Source organism: Crocodylus siamensis, chromosome 1 (genome assembly GCF_052110815.1).
Source record: "Crocodylus siamensis isolate JL-2025a chromosome 1, ASM5211081v1, whole genome shotgun sequence".
NCBI classification, from domain to species: domain Eukaryota; kingdom Metazoa; phylum Chordata; order Crocodylia; family Crocodylidae; genus Crocodylus; species Crocodylus siamensis.
The window spans coordinates 112,420,638-112,441,834 of NC_143395.1; the positions used below are offsets into that span (position 1 = coordinate 112,420,638).

The 21,197-nt window shown below is 44.0% G+C and overlaps 2 protein-coding genes across 2 annotated transcripts in view; one reads left to right on the forward strand and one right to left on the reverse strand.

Annotated features, from left to right (window-relative positions):
* Positions 1 to 290: 290 nt before the first annotated feature.
* On the reverse strand, positions 291 to 13,917 carry ADAT2 (adenosine deaminase tRNA specific 2). The gene is made up of 6 exons (XM_090040748.1): positions 13,759 to 13,917; positions 12,836 to 12,940; positions 4,597 to 4,747; positions 3,528 to 3,634; positions 2,129 to 2,201; positions 291 to 2,006 (listed from the first exon to the last, which is right to left on the reverse strand). Exons 1-6 carry the CDS (start codon positions 13,801 to 13,803, stop codon positions 1,966 to 1,968), a joined length of 522 nt encoding a protein of 173 aa, XP_089896874.1. The 5' UTR covers positions 13,804 to 13,917; the 3' UTR covers positions 291 to 1,965.
* Positions 13,918 to 13,925: 8 nt separating this feature from the next.
* Positions 13,926 to 21,197, forward strand: part of PEX3 (peroxisomal biogenesis factor 3) — a 31,585-nt gene continuing 24,313 nt past the window's right edge. The window contains exon 1 of the mRNA XM_090040733.1: positions 13,926 to 14,077. Within this exon, the coding sequence (XP_089896859.1) occupies positions 14,005 to 14,077 (73 nt within the window). The 5' untranslated portion in view covers positions 13,926 to 14,004. The remainder of the gene's footprint in view (positions 14,078 to 21,197) is intronic.

Consider the following 21,197-nt stretch of genomic DNA (forward strand, 5'->3'; position numbering starts at 1 on the left):
GCTCTTAATTATGATGAACAACTATTCAAGCAAACTGTCCTATTCATTTCAGCAATTGCTTCTCCCATGAGTAAGCATTTCTCAAGAGAAACACAATCAGATTTTGCTCTTCAAATATATTTATTTGTTCTCCAATTATCTAGTTATGTACTCTAATGCCTCCCACATCGTCACAGCATGTGAGCAGGTCACAAATATTAACTGAGTTATCTTTAAGACACTATAGTAATGAATGAAAGTATGGTCAGCCATTTTACAGATCTGGAATGGAGAGATGACATGGTCAGCTGAAAAAAAAAAAAAAGGCTTAATTTAAAACCACGGACTGAACCCATTTCTCTTGAGGTCCCAGTGACTTAATTACAAATTCCTCTGCTTCCTCACATCAACACTGTCAAAGGTATTTAAATAGTTGTGTTTGCATAGCAACTATTTAGCAGGTTATTTCATATTTCCCTTGTAGCCTTTACTCACTAAAGGATGAAATTCAATGGCAATAAATCAAGAATATAAACAAAAAGGAACAGTATTTTGGTATTCCTGGTTCAGAACTGTAAAATACATTACACTGAAAAAAAAATTCTCCTTCCCCCATTCAGTAAACTATAAACTAATAAGATTATATTAAGAAGGTAAATTCCAAGCTGATGGGGAAAACGATAGCAAATATAACCATGTATTTGATCTTTTATAACAAAAAAAAAATCACTTCAACATATTTTGTTCAAATAGATACAGTATTTAATTGTATATAACTTTTGCACCCAAGGAATTTTAATTGCTCTTTTGTAATTAAAAAAAAATCTTAAGGTTTTTTTTTTTCCAAATTTCTGCAATTTTTCTCCAACCAATTAAATTGCAAGCTGGTTTTTTTACTTGATAAATATCCACTTAGGAACAATGCAATCAAGGATTCAATTTAGGTTTGCATTTTAATTCATTAGTGGAACAGTAAGGCCCTCTTCTGGATTACAAATTACAGCAATGCCAAGCAAAAGTAAATGCAAGTGACATTTTGCTAACCAATGTCCAAAAAGTTAGAATATCATGTATTTTGTTCTCTTTTTGTTACTCCTATTTTCCTTTTCTGGTTTTCATATCTCCAATTAAACATGCAGATGTCAGGATTTGGCAACTGAAAGTAAGTCCAATTTACTTATGGATTCTTAACCATCATTTTTTCCGTATGTTAATAATCAAGGAGTGAATATCAGAAAGGGACAGATTTTCATGCCAGCCTTCAATTCTTCACATATAAATCACTAGTATGAAACACTTGTATTAACTTATGCAAATCAGCATGTATATATACACATGAATTAAGTATTAAGACATATACAGTTTTTCATATACATCTTCCTGCCTAAACATGACTTTTCAGAGCTGTTTGATCTATAGGAGACAAAAAGAATACAATAATGAAGAACTCTTACACTGGTCTGGTATCAGTTTTCAAGGTTTGTTTGTCTGCCCTTTGGTACCCTCTTATAGTTCTTAATTAAGGTATATGGTGTTCAGTAAACGTCCAGTTGAATGTTTATAGGACTGTTTCCTTCTAAATGGCTTAAGTGAACTATTCTCTAAAAATACTTGCTATCTGTAACCATAGACAGGACCCTAATAGAATATTCCATCCACATGCTGTGCAGACAGGCCATTACTGTAGTAGATCTATATAAGATCCATGTGGTGCAAACCATTCAGTCTGAACTATAACTTAAAACCTTCTCCCTGCCTGATAAAGGCAAATATTTTTCACAAAGACTAAGGTTGGTGATTTAGAAATCATATCACCTACTAGACACATAAAACGGAAGACACTGACAATATTCAAGTAGTAAAACGGGAGCAGATTTGAAGTTCATTAATGTTGCCATTCCCAAATGCTGCACTGAAGATGGTGAACAAATCTTTCCCCACAGGCCATTATTTTCTGTGCTTCAGTCTTCTGTTAGCAGAGGGCTTTTACTTACTGCATTCCTTTTTCCGTACTTTTGACTTTGGTGCTTCCAGAAAGAAAAAGGACAGGAAGAAAGAGGATATGAAATATTAATGCTGACAATGTCAGTGGCCACAATCTTTTGAGAGATTATTAGGGTTAAAATGAGTGCATAAAAAGGAAACGTACCATTTGGATTTTCTTGTCTGTAAAAGGTTTTTAACATTTCCACTGCTTCTTCAGCTCGATAGCCAGCAATGCACTGTTAAAATTAGAATACTAGAGTCATAAAAACAAGATGTCATGGACCTCACCATAATATTCAATGCGTAAATTAATTGCAAAGACCTGTATTGTCTCCTTTATTTACCTGAAGTATATCTCTAATTATCTGTGATCAGAACCCCTCATTACAAGGTGAAGATTTATCTGGTTTGATTTAAATTGGCATAAGGCTTAGTATGGTAATTCAGATTTGTTCACAATCTACAGAAATTATGTGGAAAACTCTTCTGCAAACTCCATCCCCTTTACTGCACACTAATTAGCGTGCTTCCAACTTACTCCAGGTAAATCATACTAACACCTGGGAATGCAAGAGAGACTCACAGCTATTTGTCTAGTTGGCTCCTACCAAGAAGCTCTTCCCTATAATCCTGTTTTTTATTCCTAACAACAAAATTTCAGGCCTCAGTTGCCCTTCAAAAACAATATTCTTGCCCACAAAATGTGTACTGTAACTTCCCCTCCCCTGTGTGAATGAGAACAACCGGAAAAACAACAAAGTAGGATGTTTTCAATGACAGCACTAATTTCAGATCATCCACCCACATAAGAGGGTGCTGACTTGTATGTATTCATCCTACTGCAATTGAATGGGAGAAAAGAAGAAAACACTTGCAATAGAAATAGCCTTTTCCTTTATACACCTGAACATATAAGATAATTAAATACCCCTTGCCAGCTGAATGTCAGGAAAGCAATGCATCAAGAGAAGGCTGTGCAAAGCCCTCTCCGAGTCCTATTTCACAATAAGCTTTTTTTCTATCTCCCAGTTATGAGAGACAGGTAGTCAACTGGTAAGCAAAGGGCTTATGCTGGGTTGAACAGAACATGGCCTTGCTGATGAGAATTTTTTTACAGCCATACACCTTAAAAATCCTATTGCCGAAAGCAAACATCACCATTTTTAAACCATGGTTGGCAACCTTGGTGTGGCAGAGAGCCAGAAGGACCAAGTTTAGGCCCAAGGCGGATCAGTTGTAGGGTCTGGCCACTGCTGCCATTGCCACTTCTTCCTGCTGCCCAGCCATAGCATGGGTGCATCTCCTACCTGCCCAGTCATGGCACTGTGCAGGCAAATCCCCACATTGCCAAAACTTCAGCTGCCCAGCTGCAGCATGGCACAGCCAAAGTCCACTGGCACTAAATGCAACTTATGTCCCCCAGCTGCTTGGAAATCTGCTGAAGCGCCCACCCCCTCTCTCCACAAAAGGCCACAGGTTTGATCTAATGGCTCTGCGGGCCCTAGGTTGCTAATCTTGTTTGAAATATTAAATACGTGAAAGGAAATCTTTGGATAGCCTACCTGGAATGGTTCCCCAGTGCCTATTAAATCATCAGAGGAGATGTTCAAGACCGAGCCACAGCCTCCAAATCTCTCATTTTGACAACCGTATACAACCAGTGGAATTTATGCGACTGAGTTAAGGTATTAAGCAAACAGAAAACATGTCTCGCAGAATGTCCTTACAGCACAAAGCATTCCATTTGGCTTCCTGAGGCTTGCCCTTTGAAGGAAGCAGCCTGTACTCCATTCCTTGATGCTGGGCTGGTTGTATTCTCAGCACCTCCTTTTCGGTAACATAACTGAAGAGCCATATCCAGCTTTCTGCAGAGCACAACACGGGCCAGCCTGATTAGAGCATCAGAAGGGACAGAGGAAGGAAATCCCAAAAAAGATGTGCATGAAGCCACATATTACTGGTTTGCTATATTTTCCATATCTCCCTTTTTTAAAATAGTGACACTATTGGCACTCCTTAGGTCAGGACACACTTTGGCCAAAGGAAATGCTTCAAAGATGCCCTCAAGAAGAATATTAAGTGTGGCACTGACATTACAAATTGGGAAAAAGTAGCACAGGATGGGGCTACATGGCAATGTCTTGTGAGAGACAGTTCATCTTACTTTGAGGAAAACTGTCCCACCCTGGAGGAAGAAAAACAACAGAGACAGAAGGAAAGGAAACAAGACCGGGAAATCAGTGGTTCGACCCTCCCTTTTACCACTATCTGTGGCATCTGCCAGAGACTGTGGCTCTAGGATTGGCTTTAGCCATTAATGGACTTATCTACTACTCTTTACTTGACCCATGGGAATGATCAGCCTCAACAATGAGGGACTGCCAATGATGACATAGCTGGATGCTGTGGACTGAGATTTATTTTTCCAACCCTGTCAAAGAACATCTTGGTCATATGGTCTTCAGTACAAAAGCATACTGCAGGTATGTTCTCTGAGCAGGCAAACTGGTCCCCTGCGCAGCTTTATTTGACAGCATCATCCTCTAATGTGTTGGCTCATAGCCAAATGATTTGCTTGAAAACAACATGCCACCATATGTTTTACCAACATGAATATGTCCCAAAGGATACTCATCATGCGTAGGGCAGTTGCACACATTATGCAAGGCTCTACAGTTACATACAACACTGTGTGTGCAAACACTTCATCGGGATCCTTATCGTGTTGATGACACCAATCTAGAACCTGATCAATTGCCACCATCTCTGCATGTCGAGTTGCCTGGGAGCATACACAGAGACAAAAGAAACATTTTTAAAAATGCCATAAATTGATCTGCAGTTGTTAAACTTCCTTACAACCAAGAGAACTGAGAATACCACACCACAAAAACCAATTCTCTTTTGTGCGAACATGAGTGCCTACACCTACTCTATGAAGGGTCCAATTCTTTTCACTTCCATCAGAGAAGCAATTTAATACTCCTTGGAAAGGGATCACTGCTTTGCCTGGTCAAGCTGGAAAACAGAGTTCATTATAAGAGTGCATTTGCAGTTTGGCATACCCTGAGCTGAAGAAGCAACATTCAGCCTCAAACTATAGTCACATGCAACTCACAATGCAGGCATGGGTTTGATCAGACTGCTTATTCTGTCTGCCCCTGGATAGAACAAGCAAAGTTCTAAAATCGGGAGTACACCTCTCTCTCAGATGGATGGCAGGTGTGGGTAGAGTAGTGATTCTCAATCAGGTGCCCTGGCACACCTTTTTAAGGGTGCCATGCGGATATGCAGCCATGCAGACACACACACGATTCACAAGCTAAACCCAGAGATTTCAAAGAGGAATATAGACCGGCCAAACCGTTCTGGCTTTCTGTGGGCCTGACAAGCTCTTTGCAATATACAAATTGCTCTGCTGTTTTTCCATAGTCAAGAAATAAGTGAAAATTAAGAGCTGGCATATTTGCGGGGGGGGGTTGCATCTTGAATCTGACCGGGGGTGCCTAGAGTTGAAAAAAGTTGAGAACTGTTGTAAAAGGTAATGCTAATTGCACAGATCAGTGTGACTATGATTCCTCTTCGCAGCCAATAAAGGCTGAAGAATGGTTGGTGGAGTTAAGAAACAAATGCTAAGCCATCACAAGGATAGGAACAGCACAAAGAACCCAAGTGGAATAGAAAAAGCACCAGAGTTGCAGAGAAAAACAGCACTGCCATAAAGTAATGTCCTAACAATTCATCATAATGTCTACTACAGTTACTGAGATGTCACAATAAAAACAATCACAAAAAAATTGGGTCCATATTTGGATTATGTTTTGCAGCTCTATGATACCAGTGAATTACAAAATGGCAAACACAGTCAACATTTTTCTCTTTTTCTAAATCCCTGTCTAGAGATATGATGTGTTTGTGGCATAGACCTGAGACCTGGCACATCAGAGTGCAGATCCTAGCTGTGCCCATAGACCTCCTGTATGACCCATTTAAATCTCTCTGGGACTCTTTTCAATCTCTACCAAATAATGCACTCTACTAATCCTTCCCAGCAGACTAAAGCTCAAGGGACCATTAGGCATACAAGTATAGACAATTTTATCTTCCTCTTCACCAAGCATGGTCTGGACACACCTGACAACTGAACACTAATTAAAGGAACACCATCAGCTTAAACTGTGCCACAGTAATTAGGGATTTTGAAATAAGCCTACTTGTGGAACGTTTATGCAGCATTAATGTGTGCATGTGAAAAAAACAACTTTCACGTTGGGTCATAAAGGTCCACGTATACTCTTCTATTAGCACAATAAATGAAAATCACTATTTACCACCTGCATACTATTATTTGTTTAATACATATGTTTAAAAATACATGGACAGCAATAATGGGAAAGAATTCTCTTTGTAAGAGATCCAAAAAAACGTGGTGGAAAGAAATACATTATTTGAAGGTGATGTCATTAGCCTATAACTCAGGACTACTAATACAGCGCCCAATATTGCGCCAAGTGTTTTACAAATAAGAGATACCATCCCTCCCCTACAAAGGCTATATTCTAAATCTTAGACAAGAATTAACAAGTGAGAGCAACAGAGCTGAGATAAAATAAAACTGTATTACGGTAATTTGAGAATAGGAACAATACTTCATTTTAATGATTACATACTGAACTTGCAAGATGCCCCAGGCAAAAGATGTATGCTGTAATGGCCGAACCAGGAGACAAGAGAGAGGATGAGCCTGCATGTGGTAACAGAGCACCTTTCTGGGAGAAAACATTTCAATGGAGCAGTATGACTGCCACACAGTTGAGGATGGCAATGCCAGAAAAAAAAGTCTAGTTGGAAACGGCCATATGTAATATCAGAGGGGGAACAGTAGAGTTGGTTTGAGGAAGGGCTGTGAATGATCAAGCAAGCTAAAGAGCTGCCAAAGGAAAGACAATGCTGGCAAAGTCATGAGAACCTACTGCCAGGTTTTTTAAAATGAGAATCTTGCAAAGATCTTTGTAGCAATATTGCCCAAGGCATACAAGTAATGACAAGCCTAACAGTCTTGAAGGGTTGAAGCTAGAGACATGCTCCTACTAAGCAACCAAAAAGATGTAGTAAGACATAACTCCCCCACTTCCCAATCTTTGCCAGGAGAAAACAGCCAAATATAAAACAATTTAGAGATAAACCTAGTAGAAGGAGACTATGTGTATATTGCTATTAGGCTGTGGAACAGAGGGGAAGTATACATGACAATGTTCCCAGCCTTTGGCCTTTAAATCCTGTCCCCACTGCCCAACTAAGTAGTGGGACAGTGATTGCAAAGCCCCAGAAGTTGGGAATCGGGCCCAGAGAAGCTATCAGAGAAATTCTTACCAGTAAAAGTGAACACCTGTAGCCAGACTCTTCTCTGTGGCAGGAGAGGACACAGTAGGAACAATGGGCTCAAACTGTAGCAGAGGAAATTTAAGTTGAAGATTAAGAACTGCCTCACTGTGAATGTGAATAAGCACTGGAAAAGGGAGGTCATGGAATCTCCATTCCTGGTAATTTTCATAAGCTGGTTGAACAGACACAGACACTTGGCTGGAACGATTTAATCAGCAATAACCCTGTCTAGAGCAGGGGGCTGAATTAGATTACCACAGGATGTTCTTTCCAGCCCTGCTTTCCTATGATTCTATACCTCATTGGATGAATAACCACTTCAGAAAGGATATTAGGAGCAAGTCCGCAATGAACAGATAAAAGGATTCATCAAACAGTTTTATGTTGGAGGCCAGAAAGTATAGGGGAAAAGCTGGAACTGCCAAAGGTTATTCAAACTTTTTAAAACTAGATTTTACAAAAGACATTAAAAGTTTCTTTAGACTTGTAAGTAAAAACAAAACAAGGAAAAATAAAGTGGGGCTGTTGTGCAGTGATCACAGGGCATAGATTAGGTAAAATTAAGGTATAGGTCCAAAACTATATGCTTTGTTTTAGTTTTCAGTATTAAGGAAGGAGGCAAAGGCAGGAAAGAGCTAATAGGAAAGGGGTATGGACATGGAAATCACAGCATCTAAAGTAGAAGTAAAACTCAAAAGAGCAGATACCATTCCACCAATTAGACATCTAAGTAGATGCAAGTGCCCAAATGCAATCCTAGTTCACTCTGCTCTAGTACCTGAAATGTTAATACCTATTTTTGGAATATACCGTCACTTTGGCCTCAAGATAAAATTACAAAAAAGCAACAACCAAGAGGTAAACGAGTATGCACCCACCTTCTGCGTTAGCTGTTTTTCAAGAGCTTGTGCAGGGTGGAATAGGCACCTAATCTCACTTATGCACCTGATAGATAGGTGCATACAATCTGTTCACCCATCTTCAAGAAACATGAATTCAAACAAGAATGGATGCAGAGAAGGACAAATAGGATGATTTGGAGAAAAGAGTGTTTTGGTTAACCTAAAAATATATATACCAAAGGCTGAGAGGCAATGCAGTTCTTTTCTATAAATACATTAGACACTAAATATCAGGGAAGGAAAAGAACTGTTTAAACTAAGTGCCAACACTGGCACGAGAACAAAGGGCCATGAATAAGTTCAGGTAGGAAATCAGAAGGTTGGTGAGTGTCAGAGGAGTATGTTTCTTGAAAAGCCTCCCAATATGAGACAAGGGGACAAGAAACTTAAATGATTATATAATGGAAACTGACACATTTATGAAAGCAATTACATGCTATATTCGCTGCAATAGCCTTAATGACCCAGGAGGCTCCTTCCAGTCCAATGTTTTCCAATGCCAGAAAACGTCATGAAAATAAAAAGACCAAGGGAGAAACTGAAGGCATTTTGGTCTTTTCCTGCTTACCATATTTCCTGGTATGTGTTCATCTTCACTCTCACACTGTCAGACTGCTTGGTGTAATTAAAGAACAAAAGCCAAATATTCAAAAGCACAGTAAACCCAAAGTTCTCAATGACCTAAATGAGAGTGATGGGTACCCAGCACTTCCGAAAATCAATCCATGAAGATCTGAAGCTTGAGAGCTTAAACAAAAATGGCCTGAGTCAGAAAGATCCAAATCACTCACTGCTCCTGCTGGAGACAGTGGGAATGGTGATTCCTCAACACTTCTGAAAAATCAGGCCACTTGGAACAAGGAGCTTATCTTTACAGGCTTATGACTGAAAATTTGGCTTGAAGCCTTCTTGATACTTTCTGCAGTACTAAAGATGTTCAGTCTAATTTTTGTGATGATCACTTGCTGTGGTTACATTCTGTCTTCCAGTACCCAAACCATTTCAACTGGTGTCAGTATTCTTTGTTTACCTTTTAAATTAAAAAAATAGTAGTTCTTTATTTTGCTAAATACCTGGTGTGGTTTACTTAATACGATTGAATTTCAGTGACGTTTACAGGTCTGAAACTGAAACCTCTAATGTGTTCTAAACTTAATTTTCATGAATTAGAGACGGAAATCAAAACTGATACACAGTTTACGAATATCATCCAACAGATATAAAAGACATATTTACCATCGTTTCTGGAATTAAAAACCAGCATGATCAATTTTGAAAGTAAAATTAAGGTTTAATTCTGCAATCAGATCTATCCTCACAGTCCCACCGTCTTCAGTGGGCCCCCTTTGGGTATAGAAGGTACCCATACAAATAAGGCTGCTGGACTGGGATCTACATTTTGAAAGCAGAAGGTTTAAAAGAAGTCTTGACTGCTGGCATAATTCTGGTAAACAGTACAACAGACCTCTTCTCATCTCTACACCCATGATGTGCATACAAAACCCAGTAATCTTAGTTACCTGTTTCCCAGAGATGTTTTCCCAAAAGACAGCAGGGGTCAGGCTTTGTAAAACAAGACCTGCTTTACTTTTGGAAAAACCCATGATGTATTATCAACTATCTTATAAAATATTATTGTAAATAATTCAACTACACTTATCAAAACATGTCTTGCAAAGCAATAGCTTTGTGGTGTTATTTAATTGGTAAACTACTTCTATGTTTTGCCATCTATTTTCCAGTCATTAGTGTGAGCAAGGGTTTCCCGTATAATATAATGATGTGTAAGTATCCACATGTAAGTTTTAGTATCCTATCATTACAATCCATCCTCTTTACCACAGCATATTGTAGTCTAAAGAAAATTGGGTATTACTTTAATTGCATACCAGAATTTAGTAAAACAAGCTGTACTTACTATACGTATTTGTATATAGCTACACTGTATCTGTATGGATCTGCTTTCTTTTTTATTTTTAATGCCTATTGTTATCAATATTTTTACCTAGTAGAATTAACATAACTAACCAAGTACAATTCATTAAGATGTTTTCAGCAAAAACACTTTTGTTGGAAAATGCTAATTTGTTGAAACCAGTGCTTTATGGGAAAGTTCTCCCAGGTCCAAGAGGAGAATGCTAGAAAGGGGAAGGAAAGAGGCCCACAACAAACTAACAGACTATTAGCAATTCTGGGTGAATGGGTCTTGCTCTCTCTCACACCTGCAAATTGTGAACAAGTCCTACTTTACTTTTGGAAAAACCCATGGTATATTTGTTTGTACTAGAGGGCACAGGAAAAAGAAATCTCAAAAATGCTTTTGGGACATTTCCCCCCACGTCTATTAATACTGCATTTACTCATATACCACATGCAAAAATTAGCCATCCAGAATTGGGGTGCATGTTTTTAGTGAGAGAGCTGGTTTCTATGCTGGAATGGAGGTATGGGGACACTGTAATGGCTACCCCTGGGCCCATACAGCAAGGACGGAGTACAGCTCTCAGTAGGCATGTCTACACGAGACTTTTTTAGCCTAATAACACCATGAAGTAGTGCTAATAGCCTACTGGACAGTGTTTAAGCTAACACGCAGTAAGCATCATATAATAACCATGTGCCAGCATTACTGCACAGCCGCTGTAGTTACTGCACATTTAGTTAGTACTTTATTAAGCAAGTACTAAACTAAATGTTCAGTATCTAAGGCACATTAATGAACGTGTTGACATGCCCAGTGTCACTCAGCCTCTCTTTCCACCTCCAAAACTCAAGCTGTCACAAGCACTGCTAAACTGGCTTGAATTTTGGACCTGGAAGGAGAGGGCAAGCGATGCGTGCACCAGGGAACATTCAGCCAGGGTGAGCCTATGTTGTGGCAGGGAAGACTCTGGAGAATACCTTTTTTTCTTCATTCTGCCTTCTCAAACCAGGGTGTCTTTTCTAGGGTGGATAAGGGTGAGGGGGTTGGTATGCAAGAAAATACAGGCAAGTAGAAATTATTATATCAATTATTCATATAAAATTACCATCACTAACTAAATTAACAACAGCAGAAAGCAGAGTGGCATCTTGGACACTAACTCATTTGGACAGCAGCACCTTTCATAGGTGACAGCCTACTTTGCCATAATATCTGAAGAAGTAGATTGCTGCCTCTCTGACAGCACTCAAGATACAACCCTGCCCTGCCCTTCTGCTTTATTTCAGACAAACATAGCTAACTACTTTTCCATATGAACACCTGAGATCGAGATGTTAAAATCACCTTTTGTCTTAGGCCGGATCCAGGTTGCAGGGCTTCTTGCCCTGGAGATCCAAGAGAACATGGGGTGGCTTTGGAGCAAGTGGCAGCAGTGGTGCCGCTGGCACCTCCAGCTCCCACTTAGTGCACACAGCAGCAGCTCTTGCTGCATGTCTATTATGGAGCTCAAGATTCTGGTGCTAGCATACGTTTCATGCTGCAGCTCTGGCTCCAGCAGACGGCACGTTGTGGCAGCAACAGAACCAGCAGCCAAGGAGCTGAGGCCATGGGTGTGGCAGCAGACAAAGCAGCCAGAGGGCAACCAGGGCTGCGTCAGCTCTTTCTCCCCCACCTGCCACCAACTGTCATGTGCCCCAAGGCCCAAGCATCCCTAATTCTGCAGCAGATCATGCCTCCCTGTCCAAACCCCACAACTTACTGTTAGAAATGGAATATTGTTAGAAATGGAGTATTGTTAGAAATGCACAGCTTGCATCTTGCACCTGATAAGAAAGAAACACTGCCAAGGACTTTTTTTTTCCTTGGCCAGCCTTGCCACAGTTTTTCTTAAATCGCAGACTCTCCCCCAGCCTTTCTCATGCAGATTACAGAAGCTGGAATTCAACTGACTGTGTCCTTGAAAGGGGGGGGGTTTAAACTCTTGGTGACCTATAATATTCTCTGAGCATGCTTGATTAGCTGATGCATATTTACTTCTCCGCCCTGCATACTTAAGTAGTTAATTATAATGTACATGCGATGGATGTAGTGATGTAACCACATATATGTTTGTATGAAATGGAAATGAGCTGTAAGAGTTCCTGTTTCTGCACATGTGCCCAGGAGGAAAAAGATAAATACAGCCTGCAAAAATTCCTTGGTGGATTCAGAGTAATCTGAGTTTTTGACTCTGCTCTGACCCTATTTGCAAATACACCTTTTGTGCCATCTAATGAGTGTGTGTCTGTGATTTTAGTGGCCTCCAAGAAACGGACCGCAATTTTTTGCAACATTACAGTGGCCCACTAGTAGCCCAGCAAGCTGGATAGAGCAGCTCCATGAGCTGGATGCAGCCCACAGGCCATACACTTGACCCCCCACCTTAGATGACAGCAAATACGCTTAAAACAACCATGCTCCAAGACACAAACATAGAAAAGATTAGAGTGGGGGGAACACAAAATAGTGGGACACACACAGACGTCTGAGATGTACATGATGTGCTGTTCTAAATCCTCATAACACTAAAGTCAATGGGAAAACTTCCATTGTACACAGTACGTGTGGTCTGTTAGGGGAACAAGCAGTCTTCAGTGGCAGGCCCTTGTTTGTAACTTACATTCTTTGTCTCATTCACCTCATTCCTCCCCGTTGCCAGGATCTCATTGTTATAGACCATAAGGCAGCCGACAGGAACTTCCCCATTTTCTAAGGCTTCTTTAGCCTGTGGAAACACACAGGAGAAAACAGAGCGAGCGTTAAGAATAACCAGAGGTATAATACTGGCACAACAGCCCTGTCCCCTGCCTGCAAACTAGCGGCCTTATCAGCAGTTCCTTCAGTTTAAATCATTCGGATTACAGGGAATCACTGGCACATTTGTGCTAGGGCAGTGGTGCTTAACCCCCAGCCTGCAGGTCAGATCCAGCCCCTGGTGCTGTGTCCACTGGCCCATGGGGTTCCTCACCATCCTGTGAGCATTCCCAGAGGCCTGCATGGTAGATAGGACACATGGGGGCCAAGCAGGGGTGGTGGGAGACCCCCAGAGCTTGACCCTGGCCAGTGGGGGCGGCACGGATCCCTGTCGTGCCTCCACGCAGCTGGGATCAGGCCCCAGGGGCCCCACAATTAGGGTCGCCATCACAGCAGACAGTCTGGTTGTCCACTGTTGATACGAAACCTGATGCCTTTATGTCCTTTATTTTTCTCTCGAAGAAAAGGAATTGCTATTTTTCTCTTCAAGGAACTGCTTGAAGAGAAAAACAGAGGGCATAAAGGAGTCAGGTTGCGTATCAATAGAAAACAGAAAACTGGAATGTCCTCTATGATGGCCACCCCAACCAGTGCCCCCGTGGGCCAGGATTAGGCCCAAGGGACCCACACTGCCCCTGCATGACCAGGATCGGACTCCAGCCAGGTAGAGGACCCTACTCCCCGCAAAAGTTAACGCAGGAAAGCTCTGCCTGTGTGTCCCCCCGCAGAACCTGGCCCAGGCCCCACCCTCCAGGCGGGCTGGGGAGGGGCCCCCCCAGCGGCTCGCACCATGCGTAGCGCTCGGTCCATCCAGGCCGCCGTCGCCGCCTCCATGTCCGGCCTGCCGGAACCCGGCGAGCGGGGCGAGCGTTTCCGGGGGGACCCAGAAGTGCGCGGGCAAGGAGGAAGACCGGCCCCCCACCCTCCTACCGTAAGGACCCAGAACTTCCGGCCACGCCCCAACGCTCTACGTCACGGCGTCCGGGCGGGGAGAGGGGCGGTGGCGGCGGCGGCGGCGCCGCGCTGTGGGGCAGGATGCTCCGTTCGCTGTGGACCTTTTTGAAACGCCACAAGAAGAAATGTCTCTTCCTAGGCACCGTCCTGGGCGGTGAGTGCTCCCTCTCCCTTTAGGGACGAGCCCCCCTTTCCCAAGGGGTTTCAGTGGCCGCGTCACTGGGCTGGGGGGGAACGTTCTATCGCGCTGCGGCCCGGGCAGACGTGCGGCCGGGTTTGGATTAGAGCGGTTCATCCCGCGGCAAAGCCCAGCCTTGCCTGTGGGGCTGCTTGAGGTCCCCGGAAGCCCACATTACCTCCCCCATGAAAAGCACAGGCTGAAGGCAGGGGGCACTTGTTCAGGCTACCTCAGTCTGAGGGTGCAGGGAAGCAGGGCTGGAAGGGACCTCACAAGGTGATCTAGGCAGGATGGTCCCCAAGGAAATCATCCCAGCCAAGCATCTGTCCGACCCACTCTTGAAAATTTCAAGCAGTGGAGATCCCACAGCTTCTCTCTGGGCAGCCTAGCCCAGTGCATGGTGAATTCAGATGCATTAAATTTATTTGTCTGTGGCCCCACCAGGGCCAGGACTTCCTGGTCATCCTCCTCCTGGCTTGGCCAAGTTGGGCTGACAAGGAAGGAGGCTGTGGCCAGGAGGGTCCCTGGGGACTGCGTGGCGCTTTCCTTGCCCTACTTCATTCCCGTCTCCAAATAGAGTATCGCTGTGCAGTGTCTGCTGGCTCCTTGGGTTCATTTGAGGGTTGGTAGGTGCTCGCTGGTGTGCTCTGCTCCGTGTCCCCACTTGGCACTCGTGTTTTGAAACTTTCACCTCCACTCCTCTCCCTCTTTTCATTATTATATGTCCAAAGAAATTTGTAATATACCACTAGTGGCTCCCAGTACTAAAGGGGGCTATAGTTTCTGTAGCGGGCCTGGCCCATGACTTCCCTTGATGGGTTAACAGTGCTGCTCTACTGCGTGGCCACCTTCATAGTCAGCAAGTTCCTCCTGATCGCCAACCTGAATTTCCTCTGCTGCAGCTTGAGGCCATTCCTTCTACTCCCAGCCAAGTGGCCACAGGGAAAAGCCCGTCTTTGTCCTGTCAAGAATTAATCTTCAGGTATTTGGAGACTATTATCCCCTCTTGGCATTCTCTCTTCAGGACTAAATAACTTGCCTTCTACAGCCTTTCCCCAGAGTCTTGCTCAGTCTTTCTAATCTGCCCCCATCTTTCTTGAAATGTGTGGCCCAAAACTGCACAGTCCAGGTGTGGTCTCACCAGTACCAAATAAAGGGGAAAGAAGTTAAAGGGAAGAATCATTTCCCTTGGTTTGCAAGTGTCATTCTATTTGATACAACCCAGTATGCTGTTGGTTTTTTTCACAATAAGAGCATGCTGTTGCCTCATATTCAGCTTAAGGTTTGAAGAAACCCCCAGGTCCTTCTCTAGTACTGCAGACTAGCTATCTTCATGTGGGCCCACAGGCTTGTCTGTCTGTAAAGGCAGAGGTTCACCATGAGAGAAGCCAATGCAAGTCTGAATTGTACCACTCATCTCTTGACCCATGGAGAGCTCCTTGTTTGAATGCTCCGTTACCATCATGGGAGAAAGTTGGCAGGTCACTCCTTGGGCGTGTGCAGGACCAATAAGGCCCCTGCATTTAAGCGCTGAAAGCCACAAAGTGCTTTGATATGCAAAGTGGAGTGATATGCAAAGCTGTGTTCTGGCTGTAAAGATCTACTGGGATCTGATCAAGGTTGGGGAAACTGCCCTAGGAGTAATGGCAGTGGGTAATCCAGTGGAGGGCTTTGCCTGAGGTCAAAGGCTGGCAACAGCTGGTGGGTTTCAACAGGTTTTGTGCACAGTCAGCAAATGATCAGACCTGCTTGATGATTTCATAGATTTCATAGACATCAGGGCTGGAAGGGACCTCGGGAGATCATCGAGTCCAGCCCCCTGCCCAAAGGGCAAGAAGTCAGCTGGGGTCATAGGATCCCAGCAAGATAAGCATCCAATTTACTCTTGAAGGTGTTCAATGTAGGTGCTTGAACCACCTCCGCTGGCAGACTGTTCCAGACCTTGGGGGCTCGGACAGTAAAGAAATTCTTCCTTATGTCCAGCCTGAAACAGTCTTGTAGGAGTTTGTGACCATTCGACCTTGTCATCCCTTGGGGCGCTCTGGTGAACAAATGTTCCCCCCAGATCCTGGTGGTCACCCCTGATAAACTTATAGGTGGCCATCAGATCACCCCTGAGCCTACACTTTTCCAGGCTAAAGAGTCCCATGTCTCTCAGCCTGTCATCGTAAGATCTGTTTTCCTGACCTCTGATCATGTACGTGGCTCTCCTCTGGACTCTCTCAAGTTTCTCCACATCCTTTTTGAATTGTGGAGCCCAAAACTGGACGTAGTACTCCAGCTGCGGCCTCACCAAGGCCAAGTACAAGGGGAGAACGACGTCCCGGGATTTGCTCGAGAAGCATCTATGGGTGCAAGCCAGCGTTTTGGTTGCTTTATTGGCCGCAGCATCGCATTGCAGGCTCATGTTCATCTTGTGGTCAATGATGACCCCCAAGTCTCTTTCTTCTGTAGTGCTATCCAATGTAGCACTGCCGAGCCTATAAGGATGCTGCAGGTTTTTCCTCCCAAGGTGGAGAACCTTGCATTTTTCGGCGTTAAACACCATCAGGTTCTCGTCTGCCCATTTGCTGAGCTTGTGCAGGTCAGCCTGGATCACCCGCCTATCTTCTGGCCAGTCCACTCCTGACTCCAATGTCCACATCATTAATGAAGATGTTGAACAGTATGGGTCCAAGGACAGAGCCTTGAGGGACCCCACTGGTCACAGGGCACCATGATGAGTGACTGCCATCAATTACAACCCTCTGGGTCCGACCACGGAGCCAATTTCCCAGCCAGCGGATCGTGGTGGACCCGAGGCCACAACCGGCCAGTTTGGCCAAGAGGTGATCATTGGATACCAGATCAAAAGCTTTTTTGAAGTGATGATATATGACATCAATCTCTTCTCCCTCGTCCAGGTGATAGGTCACCTGGTCATAGAAGGAAATGAGATTGGTCAAACAAGACCTACCCGCAACAAACCCATGCTGGCTATCCCTTAGGATGTTAGCCTGGGCCAGTCCATCAAGGATGGCCTCCTTAATAAACTTTTCTAAGATCTTCCCCAGGGTAGAAAGTCAGGCTAATGGGCCTGTAGTTAGCCGGATCCACTCTCCTCCCTTTCTTGAAGATCGGCACCACATTGGCCTTCTTCCAGTCTTCGGGCACTACACCAGAGCGCCAGGAGTTTTCAAATATCCGTGCCAGGGGCTGGGCTATGATGCTCGCCAGCTCCTTGAGTACTCAGGGATGTGGGCCTTAGACCCACAGAGAAACAGTTAGCCACCTCACACACATCTGTTAACAGCAGGGGCTACTGTATGTGTGTCAACTGATTTTGTGGGACAAATCAAAGACAAAAGAGGGGGGATGGGCGTAAAGGTTAAAAATGAGTGTTCAAACAGGTCCAGGGAGCCAGTGTCATGCAGGGGTTGGTGCTTGGTCCAGTACTTTTCAACATCTTTATTAACGATTTGGATGTGGGGGTGAAGAGCTCACTGGCCAAGTTCGTGGACAACACCAAGTTGTGGGGGAGCATGGTTATGCTTGAAGATAGGCTACAGATACAGGTGGACCTAGACAGGTTTGCAGGTTGGGCGGATCAGAACCTGATGAAGTTCAACGTTGAGAAATGTAGAGTGCTTCACCTCGCTCGGGATGAGCAACCCCCAACACACCTACAGGCTTGGTGGCACCAAACTGACTAGCACCAGGAATGAAAGGGACCTGAGTGTAATAATAGATCACAATATGAACATGAGCCATCAGTGCGGCGCTGCAGCCAGTAGGGCAAATAATACTCTGGCATGCATCAATCGATGCATCTCCAGCAAAACCAAGGAGGTGATTCTTCCGCTCTACTCGGCACTGGTGAGACTGCAGCTGGAGTACTGCATCCAGTTCTGGGTACTGCACTTGAATGAGGATGTGAACAAGCTTGAGAGAGTCCAAAGAATAGCTACTCATGATCAGAGCCTTAAAAGACAAGCCATATGAGGGAAGGCTGAGGGATTTCATCCTGAGGAAAGGAGGGCTGAGAGGGGACCTGGTAGCAGCTTACCACTACACTAGGGAAGTACATCAAGTGCTCAGTAAGCAACTGTTCATTAGGGAACCCGAGGGGAAAACCAGGAGTAATGGCCTCAAACACCTGGAAGATTGATTCAGGCTCAACATTAGGAAAAACTTCTTCACAGTCAGAGTGTCCAGACTGTGGAATAAGCTCCCTCCAGAGGTGATGCAATCGGCTACCCTGGAAAGCTTCAAGTGGAGACTAGATAGTCACCTTGCTGGGGTCACCTGACCCCCATTTATGTTTCCTGCTTGGTGCAGGGGGCTGGACCTGATGATCTTTCAAGGTCCCTTCCAGCCTTACAATCTATGAATCTATGAACACTGCCCAGGGAACCTCTGCCTGGAGACATAAATGGACAAAGGACGGGAAAGCGGCCTCACAATCCCTGGGATTCTTTCCAGCCAGAAAGAATTTTGATATACCATTCAGAACAGTGGGTTAAAGCCAGCGAATAGAGCTATATGCAGCCCCCCCCCGTCCCCCCCGGGTGATGGAAGCTGCTAAGGGCATAGCACTGATTGCTTGTGACAAAAACAAAAAAAAAATGCAAAACAGGGACAGGTGTGAAGGCTTGGCTCAAAACAAGCGTTGCAAGGGGAGACACAGAACAGAGCACACTGGACAGTGCCCACTGGCCCTTGAATGAGTGCAAGGAGCCAGTGGACGCTGCCCAGTGTAATTGCTTGGAGCCATGAAACAACAAGGGACAGGAAAGCAGCCCCACAGCCCCCAGAGGTCCTCCTTCCTGGTCAGATACATTGCTAGCTTGGCTAGGGCCAGGAGAAAGTTGGCTAGGACACAGATGGGGAGTTCATAAATAAGGAGGCGTGGGGAACAGTGCAGCCAGAACCCCAGCAGAAGGTTCTGGAGGAGGCGGGGAAGGGGCTGCAGTGCACTCCAGATAAATGTGCGCCAGGGTCTCCCTCTGCTCACAGAAGGGGCAGATGTTGGGAGATTAAATAGTCAAATATAGGTGTGCTGCAGGCACATAGACTGTTTTATTTGAGAGATTGCAGTGTGATTAAATATTGTTCCTACTTTGTAAATACTGTAGCACAGACTGTCCCTGATAACTTTTCTCCTCTTCCCAGGTGAGGTACAGTCCAGTGTGGGCTGCTAGAAGTTCCTCCCTTTCCCCAAAGCATAAAGAAGCCCTGGGAGCCAGGAACTGGGTGGAAGGTCTCTTGCACCCAGGGTCTTGTTCCTTTCTTAGTGCCTGGGGAAACTGATCAACAAATAAGGGCTTTTCTTGTGCAAGAGAATTCTGCATGCCTAGGTGAGCTCACTGGTAATATGCCTTTCCAACTCTTTGAGCAGCTGCGAAGTCCTTTTTTTCCCTCCTCTTGATAAATGCTACTGATTCTCTTTCCTGCTCAAGGGGTTTTGAGAGACTTGGGGTTTACCCAACCAATCATTTTTCCTCTGGCACTGACTGCCAAAAAAGTGTGACTGCCTGATTGGGTCATCTTCTCTTTCTTTCCTAATCAGGTTCCAGTGTGTTCGTTCTTTTTAGAGGCCAGACATCACGGAGCCCAGATTCTTTGGCCATTCTTTTGTGGTCTCTGTCTGACTCCAATGTGCTGGGGGTAAAATGGAAAGCCTCCACCTGCTATCTTATTTGTAATCTTTTTGTTCTTAATTTGCTGTCTTGTGCCATCCATACCAATAGGGTATTGATGAAGTAAAGTACAAATAAAGTATTCTTGATGTGCTAAAATAAAAACACTTAAAATATGGTTGTTTAAAAAGAAGGAAATTGCACTTCAGCTCATTGTCATATTCACCTGTTTCTGCCCTTACCTGCAACAGGTTCCAAATGCCAGTTGCCTGATACTGCTGTTTCTGGGAAATCAACTATGATTTATGCACAGCTGACAGCTTAACATTGAAAAACAAGGCAATTCTGGTCTGCCGCTTTTCAGTGGCTCTTTTTCCACAGCTGGTAACAGCCTACTGTATTTTCTTACATACATATGCACCTTTTTGTTCTCCCCAAAAACAGCTGCTGGAAATGGGGGTGGGTATTATAAGCAAGGAAATGTGGTAACAGTAGTTAACTTCTGCTTAAACTTTTATTCTGCAAGTGTGAAGGTAAGTCTGCAGGGGGTCCCTGGGGAGCAGAGCGGTGAGCAGGCTCAGCTCCCTAGCTGCTGCTGTTCAGTTATTTACTCTAAGGAAAAAACAAGATGTGCATTTTAGTCCAGGGAATGTTGTACATCAGAAAACATGGTACTTGGTTTCTACTTGGCTTTCAACATATTTTTGTCCAAATATACAGATGAAGCTTTTGCTCATTTTTAGATTTTTGTTACTGGAAAAATGCTCAGTGCAAACTTAAAAGGCACTAAACTTTTTGGTTTCCATGAAGCAGTGGTGCTCAGCCTTTCAGCCAGCCCCAAGAACTGGTGCAGGGTTGGTCCATGAACTGAATCTGGCTCATGGGACCATCACAGTGCATGGCTCAGTCCACTGTGCCAAATCAGGCCCTCTGCCAGGTCATGCGTGCAGTTCTGGCCCCATGTGTAGGATCATGGCATCTCTCCCACAGGCCTCGGAAATTTGGTAGCAAGGGAATGGTAGCAGTTTTAATTGCCACCTCTTGCCTGCCACCAGATTTCTGGACCTGTAGTTAGCCCTGTGGGTAAGATGACGTGGCTCCACAGCCGGAGGTTTTACACTGGCACTATAAAGCAGTTCGTTTTCTTCAAAAGCTCACAAATAATATCAATGACCTGCATAGTTCTCTGTACTGTCAAAAGAAAGAAGAAAATATGTAAGTATCCTTGTGAAAATACCAAATAGGAGATGTTATCATGTCAGACAAGTTCTTGTGCTGAAAGGCTATGTTTATGAACAAGCTGCAAAAATGCCCTTATGTGAATGCAACTTTATTTAGCTGCCTTAACTGCAGTTTTATTTTGCTGCTTTGTTTGAAGGTAGGATCAGATTCTAATATTGTAAAGAGACTAAAGGAAAAATATAATGAATACATTCAAATGCCCATTACTAAAATTAAGATACTAGAAATCGTAACTT

Bases quoted from the DNA above. Each gene is read 5' to 3' on its own strand.
- ADAT2 (XM_090040748.1), bottom strand. From the start codon at position 13,803: ATGGAGGCGGCGACGGCGGCCTGGATGGACCGAGCGCTACGCATG. The intron at 4,748-12,835 runs GTAAGTTACAAA...GTATGCTCCCAG, and splicing joins AGGTGAATGAGACAAAGAAT to GCAACTCGACATGCAGAGAT. The intron at 2,202-3,527 runs GTAGGCTATCCA...TAATTTTAACAG, and splicing joins GCACTGGGGAACCATTCCAG to TGCATTGCTGGCTATCGAGC.